Source organism: Oncorhynchus tshawytscha, linkage group LG09 (assembly GCF_018296145.1).
Source record: "Oncorhynchus tshawytscha isolate Ot180627B linkage group LG09, Otsh_v2.0, whole genome shotgun sequence".
Classification (NCBI taxonomy): domain Eukaryota; kingdom Metazoa; phylum Chordata; class Actinopteri; order Salmoniformes; family Salmonidae; genus Oncorhynchus; species Oncorhynchus tshawytscha.
Window position 1 is genome coordinate 82867819 of NC_056437.1, and position 7260 is coordinate 82875078.

The following is a 7260-nucleotide window of genomic DNA, read 5'->3' on the forward strand; positions in this document are numbered from 1 at the left end:
TCTTTAGATTGAATGTGAACGTATGTTTTAGTGGACGGTAGTGAGGTTGGTACATTTGGTTTAGTATTTCATTGCAGGGGGCTGGATTATTTCCTACATTCTACTCGTTACATCTCCACAATTCTATTTGACTGGTAACTCAAGTAAATGAAATGTAAAAGGCCCAATGTACCATACCATAGTAAATACTGGATGTTGACTTTGTGTCAATTCCTCTGTCTGTATTTTGTCGTTACATTTGTCTATTGCTGGCAGCACCACATCACTAAGTCAAATTCCGGGTATGTTTAAATGGACTTGGTGAATAGAAGTGATTCTGATCCTAAAGAATTGTAATCTTCAATCTAAACTTCTACTTCTCTACATTGAGCACTATAACTTTGCAAGCAATAAGGATGACCTTTTAGTGTGACCTCTGGCAGTCAACCCCTCAGTGTTACAGTTACTGGGGTCCTTAGGGCGTGTTTTGCAAGTCAGCAAACCACACAAAGCAGGGATACCCTCCCTGCTCTGGCCGATTGAGAATGCAAAGGCCCAATTCAGTGTGTTAAACAGCAGATTAAAGAGTCAGGCCAACTGAAAGGCCACAGCGCAACCCCAGACCCAGGAGTTAAGGACCCATGAATAACATGTGGAGACTCACACACAAAGGTACTGTGTCACTCACACCAGAGACGGGAATGTTGACGTCATGTCTCGCACAGGAATACGTCAAGGTGTAAAACATGCTATGCCACGGTTGACTGAAACGTTTATTACATGTTTGAAATACTGTGCGTATGTCCACAAATATCTATACATGCAGCTCATTGTTGAGGATTTTTTATTTTACTCCAGACTACAGATGTGATAGCAGCATTACGGAGCTTTAATAATCTGATACATATTGTTATATCAAAGTCTTTCCGCATGGGTGGTCTAGTTAGGCTAAAAGACACAGCATTGTCAGCTCTGGTAGTGGTCACCATGGAGATGGGCTAGACTTGGGGAGCTATCCGGCTTACTGGAAACGTGGTTTATTGTTGACTTTCAGGGAAGGGGGCCTGCTTGTGGGGTGAGGGGTGGGAGGGGAGCATGGTCTCTTACTTCCTGGTAGTATGGACGTTTGCTCAGTGGGGCATTCTCTCATTGTCCATGCATCTAAATGCATCTCTCTCACCTCTCACGTCAGGTGTGATGACTCGTGGCCAGGCCTGTCAAAGGGCAATTCGTAAGGAGGTTGCACATATAATACATGCACCCTTCCAAGAGCCCTTTCATTCACAACATTGGTAAACTATTTATATTACAAAGTGAGAAAATCTAAATATGACATGATAAAAATGCAGAGAAGGCATTTATCAATATTAATAAAAAATAAGGTTATCACATATGAATGACATACCAGTGGTACTATGGCGCAATAAGATTGTGTTTAACACTTGTCTATTTAAAGAATTGCAGAGGCTGTTTTCCCTGTGGCCTCATCACAGCAGATAAAAAGCCTTATTTCCCAGACTTCATTAGCATCAGTAATATACGAGTGTATTGTGAAATAAAAATGTAAAATGTTGTGCTTTGCTGCCCTCTTGTGAACTGTATGAGAACTTCTTTCAAAAATGTACAATGGCGTGCACTAGGACCCGGTAGTCTCTAGTTAACACAGCCACAAAGTCACAATTATGGCTAACCCCCGTCTATTTCTACAATTTATCTTGTTATAATCAGATTTTGAACCTAACCCCATGACTAACGCTAACATTATATTAAGACCAAAACAAATGTTAGTTTAAATATTTTTTTTTACGATACAGACAATTTTGTCTTTGCGGCTGTCTATTGGAAACCCTAGGACGATTTGACAGCCGTCTACCTATCAAACATGGCTGACCAAAACAAAACATCAGCTAAAGTAGAATTCGGCAATGAATTATTAAAGTAAGTGTGCAGTTTAAACGCCGTGTCTTTGAATAGGCACCGGGTGAATCGTTTCTTACATAATAGTTTTTGTCAAATAAGTTAGCTAATTTAGTAGAGTTTTGTTGTGAAATTCGAGCTGTTATAAACGTGTTAGCAGCTAGCTAGCTAACCCATTCATAGACGCTAACTGCTACGGAGAACGCTAGCTAGGCAATCTGAATGTGGTTGTCCTGTCTTTATCAGCGCGGTCAAATATTTTAATGTTTTTCTAACCGAGCTAATTAAATGGAAGACCGGCATTTTTGGGGGGTGATTTCTTACCATATATAGTGCGAAAGACGTGTAGCCAGTGCTGACACCAATTGTAGACAGAGTCAGTCCTTGTAACTTGTTTTGCTTCTGGTTCAATGACAGCCCATCTGAGCTGTTCGAAGCCCGCACGCGCAGCCACAAGATCCCGGTGCGCGGGCAGAAGGATTTCATTCCCACTGGGTCGGATCAGCAAAAGGATAGGCTTCAGCAGAGTTTGGACGAGCACTGGAATCTAGTATCTGAGGAGCGAGTGGAGAGGTTGTGAGTAATGGATGGAGGAACCAAGGACGACTAGAGTGACGGCTACTAGTAGAATTAGATACTGTATGTGTCATCAACTTTAGACTGTTGGTGTGGTTAGATGATTATACCTAGTCCATATGTATTTGCAGCTAAACAAACATGTCAAGTCATTGGTACTACTGTGCTTTACAGCTGGTGGTGTGACTGACTCCTTGTATGTTTTTGTGCCCAGGGGGAACCTGGTGAAGGCAGTGTGGATTCCCAGTGACATGAAAGTGGAGCTGCAGTCACCAGCAGTGAGTAATGGTCCATCAGAGAGAGCGAAGGACCTTGTCATGACAAGCTCTCTGCCTCTGCTGATGTCTATTCGAACTCACCAAGAGCTCACCTCTCATTAACATTTAGTATAGGCTAATGTCTAAAGATTTCACATGAAAACTGACATTACATTCATTGTCTGTTCTGCTGTAGGGGAAGTTTTGGCAGACTATGGGGTTTTCTGCCCATGGTAAGCAATGTCTACATCCAGAAGAGGCTCTCTATCTAATGGAGTGTGTAAGTGCATGGGCTCAGCATGCCAATAAACATGTTAATCCGGGGAATTGTTACCGCTCACACCATTCAGGTTATAATTATCCCTGGTCGGATTGTTGTTCACCTAATAAAGATATTTCCAATAGTTTGATACATGTGGATCCAAATAAGACAAACACAGTTTGTCATTTTTATCTTAGAATTGTTACCTCTTGTGATCCTCAAAATGAATAGGGAAACCTGCAAGTGTTCTACCAAGACCTGCCACTGTCCATCCAAGAGGGCTATGAGAGATTTCTATACTCGAAGACAATGAGTGTACAGCATTACCAGGTAAGAGAAAAGACAATATAATACAATTCCAGCAAGTCTAAACTTATGATTTGACGTAACGGGATGATTTTATTTCCTCTAAAGGTTTTTGGCCATTTGAAGCGACTTGGCTATGTGGTGAACAGATTTGATCCCAGGTAATTGTCTCCCTCATGGACATGAACTAGTCTAGATTCTAAGGCCATTCCTTTCCTTTTCCTTAGTTGCATGCAAGCGACTGTATTTATGATCTGAGGATTGGTGTTGTTCCCTGTAGTTCTGTGCCATCGCAGTATGAGAGGCAGTTGAACCTGCCCCAGTCCCTAGACAGATCAGGAAGACTTCCGAAGAGGAAACGCAGCCACAGCCCCACCTCCAGGTGAGTGAGCAGACACAGACATACCCAGTTTATATTTAGACATCGTTTAATCACTCAGTCAACCCACACGCCTCAAAGCGATTACTGTCCAATGGGAAACCCTGCCTTTCTGCCTCTTCTAATGCGCTCCAGGCACACAGGAACACAGGAGGGCCCCACTTCTAAGAGAATGGAGGAGGAGAAAGACTGCAACAGAGAGGAAGAGGACAAGAATCCTGACTCTCTTCCAGATCTTTCAGCCCCAGATATTGACGAAATCCAAACAGCATCATACGTTGACCCCACCACTTCAACCGAGGGTGGCCAGGGCAGGAGCTGGTGGTCAAAGGAAGGCTCCCCAGACCCTGACTCTGAGCTGCCAGGTCAGCCCCAGAGTTCCCCTCGCTGGGACTTCAGCTCCATCCCCTTCCCAGACCTGGGCTCCAGAAGCTGGCTCCCCAGCAGCCTGACCTCCCCAGACCCCTGCCTGCTGCCCGGCGCTGTGGGGTCAGTGGGGGCCTGCGATGTGGCCCCCTGGCTGCAGAGGCTCAACCTGCGGGAGGTGAGGATGTCCCGGCGTGAGTGTGAGAGGGAGCGGGACAGGGACCGGTACCGGAGGGACATCAACCAGGACAGAGAGGTACGACGTTGCAGGAACTGGGCGGAGTACCAGGAGCTACAGGGGAGAAGGATTCAACGGAGCCGCAGAGATAGGCCAACACACCTGTGGGAGGGGCCGGTCACACCCCTACATGACCCTGCACAGGTCACTTCAACTGGTAAAACTAATCTGGACTTCATTGCTGTCAATGACAAGTTCCTATAAGTTCCATTATCTGTTTACTCTCTGATTCATCGTTACATGAACCCATTATCCCATGTGGTTTATTGAAGTTCAATTACATTTTTCATAAGCAGCATCTTGAATGGTTAAATGTCTAAACGTCAAAACCATTTATTCCTTCTTGGATGCAGGTGAGCTGCTGGATAAAATCAGTGTGATCAAATCCACACGGCTGCTGGAGGGAGCATCCAGGTATTCCTCTTTAGTATCTTATCACGAACCCTGAAGTGAATTTAGTAGGAAATGCTAGCTGAGTGTTCCATCCCGGTTAGTGGTAATTGTATCTCCCTGCTCATTCATAATAACATCTATTAAAATGAGTGAAATTACAGTTAACGAAAATGTACGCTTAATCCAGTATAAACTAATGTATAGGATTTATTATACAGGAGACAAAATTCACTAATTCTACAGCTCACTGGCAGTCATGTCTTAAGTGTAAAACTAATAATGACTCAATAATCCATGCTTTCTGTGAATGCTGTAAAGTTGTGGGCAGAGCTAGAAAGTTGACTGTCAGAAGTATTACAATATAAATGTACTTTTAATCTGTCTGTCTTCATATTTCAAGACCATTTCATATGGGGGTGTAGTAAGATATCCAATGGGTTGGACAATTCTCATCTTGAAAAAAATCGGGGAAATCAATCCATCCGCCATAATTAACACAATGGAAAAATCTAAGGATTTATTATGTAAATATTTAAATAGTATGGGCAACAGAGAAAAACAAATTGATACAATTTCAGGCCAAGTGGCAATCAATAATACAGGCACTAAGGATGGGGGTGTGAGCATGCTGGTCTGGGCAGATGAGATGTAGTCACTGTTTGTGTGCATCTGTACATTTTTGTTTGTTTTGTATATGGAGTGGAAAAATGTATAAATAATAAGACGAGTGAAACCCTATACTGTGGGTTTGTTAAATATGATTAACATTATGTCCTAGGATGATATATACACAATATGACGTAGAGGTGCATTTTATATATTACATCTATTTCTATGCTGCCTGCCTTGTGTTTGACTTTGGGCTTTGTCTTCTCAGTTTGAAAGGTTCAGAGGAGTGGAGAATCTGTTTCAACATTTACCAACCCGACACGGTAGCTGAATTCAAAAAGAGCGCTCCTGGAAAACCCTATTCCCGCATGTGTGTGTGCAGGTAAACATCCCAAAACTGCCAGGGGGTGTTTGCATACTTTATCATCAGTAAAAATAATACATAAAAAAATTATACCATTTTCAAAAGAGATGTCACAAGACCACCTGCCATCGAAATCCTAAATGCACTATTATCAAATGCTACTGCATGCTGAATATTGTCTGCTGTCTTCTCCCAGTTTCGATGGTCCAGTGCCTGACTTGTGGACACTGAAATTGCTGGCTTTCCAGAGTGGGGACGTCCTGGTCACCTATGCAGTGGTGGACCACGGGGACATCTCCTTCTACTCCTTCAAGGACTTCCAGATACCCACAGACACGTCCTTCTGAGGGCCTGACCACAGTAAACAGTCACACAGCCCTGGTTTAACCATGCCAGGGCTGCCTGCGGTGGATCTGAAACTCTGCAACTGGAACTAATGCCAAAGAAATGAACAAAACGTAATTATCTTAGTGAATTGATGAACGGCAGTCCTCACACTGTTTGATGCTGTAGTATGCCTTCCTCCTGTGTTGCAGACTTCTTTTAGTGGCATATGATCATCTGTATCTGAAGGCAACCTACATTGTCACCTCTCCAAACAATGTCACCATGTCTTATACCAAGCGTGGTTTTGTAAAGCCTCTGAAGATTTTGAACCAAATTGGCTCGGTTTTCTTCTGCCTTTATCTCATCACCACCATTAGTTTTCTGGTATTCATATACTGTATCACGAGTGGCTTCACAATGTATGCACTTAGTATAGATGCGGTATGTGTAGATCATGCGTATATCTCAGCCCTTTATTTTTGTCTATCTGCCCATATTTTAGATCCAATCAGCTTTACTGACTGGCCTTTTGTTGTTGTAACCTCACATGTTTAAGTTACCTGACTCCTGTTCTCTTGTTTTTTTTGTTTCACATTGCTTGTAAATGATGGCCTGTATCTGTAGAGTTTATATTCACATTATGTCTTTGTGGTTGAGTTATTGGTGCATTGTTCTCATTGTCCTTCCTAACAAAACCAATCCCCCAAACCCAAGTAATGCCTACCATACACTTCTGCCCATTACATAAAGAAAACAACCTTTATTCTACTTTTATGACATCCTGTCTGAAATCTATGGGACTAGTAAGCCTGTGTAATAACATTTTCTTTACATTTCCTTTGGATGGCCTAATCTGAAGATGTAAAGCACATACTCTTCTCTCTTATATCAGTCCACAAACTCAGTGGTGTTAAAACATTGAGATGAGGTTATTGACCACACCCTGCTCCTCTCAGCTCTAGCTTACCAGCAAACCCTGTCCATCAGTCCTTCTGTGATGTGCAGTACAATAAATACACTGGATTTCCACCCTTCAGGATCACATTGTCTCTAAGTCAATAGGTTAGGAGGAGATTTGATCCATCATTTTTTCACCTTTATTTAACCAGGTAGGGAAGTTGAGAACAAGTTCTCATTTACAATTACGACCTGGCCAAGATAAAGCAAAGCCGTTTGACACATACAACAACACAGAGTTACACATGGAGTAAAACAAACATACAGTCAATAAAACAGTAGAAAAATAAGTCTATATACGATGTGAGCAAATGAGGTGAGATAAGGGAG

The 7260-nt window shown here is 42.6% G+C and overlaps 1 protein-coding gene across 2 annotated transcripts; it reads left to right on the forward strand.

The window, feature by feature from the left end:
• The first annotated feature begins 1674 nt into the window (after positions 1 to 1674).
• Positions 1675 to 7009, forward strand: LOC112258883 (tRNA-splicing endonuclease subunit Sen54). Of its 2 annotated transcripts, XM_024433523.2 has the most exons (11): positions 1675 to 1917; positions 2314 to 2472; positions 2687 to 2750; positions 2926 to 3009; positions 3223 to 3321; positions 3406 to 3458; positions 3578 to 3679; positions 3812 to 4437; positions 4634 to 4694; positions 5551 to 5664; positions 5843 to 7009. In XM_024433523.2, the coding sequence occupies exons 1-11, from the start codon at positions 1862 to 1864 to the stop codon at positions 5991 to 5993; spliced, it is 1569 nt and encodes a 522-aa protein (XP_024289291.1). In that variant the 5' UTR covers positions 1675 to 1861; the 3' UTR covers positions 5994 to 7009. The 2 variants fall into 2 exon arrangements, with proteins under 2 accessions (XP_024289291.1, XP_024289292.1); XM_024433524.2 differs by lacking the exon at positions 1675 to 1917 and having other exon boundaries at positions 2406 to 2535.
• Positions 7010 to 7260: the final 251 nt, after the last annotated feature.

Bases quoted from the DNA above. Each gene is read 5' to 3' on its own strand.
- LOC112258883 (XM_024433523.2), top strand. From the start codon at position 1,862: ATGGCTGACCAAAACAAAACATCAGCTAAAGTAGAATTCGGCAATGAA. The intron at 1,918-2,313 runs GTAAGTGTGCAG...GTTCAATGACAG, and splicing joins TTCGGCAATGAATTATTAAA to CCCATCTGAGCTGTTCGAAG. The intron at 3,680-3,811 runs GTGAGTGAGCAG...AATGCGCTCCAG, and splicing joins AGCCACAGCCCCACCTCCAG to GCACACAGGAACACAGGAGG.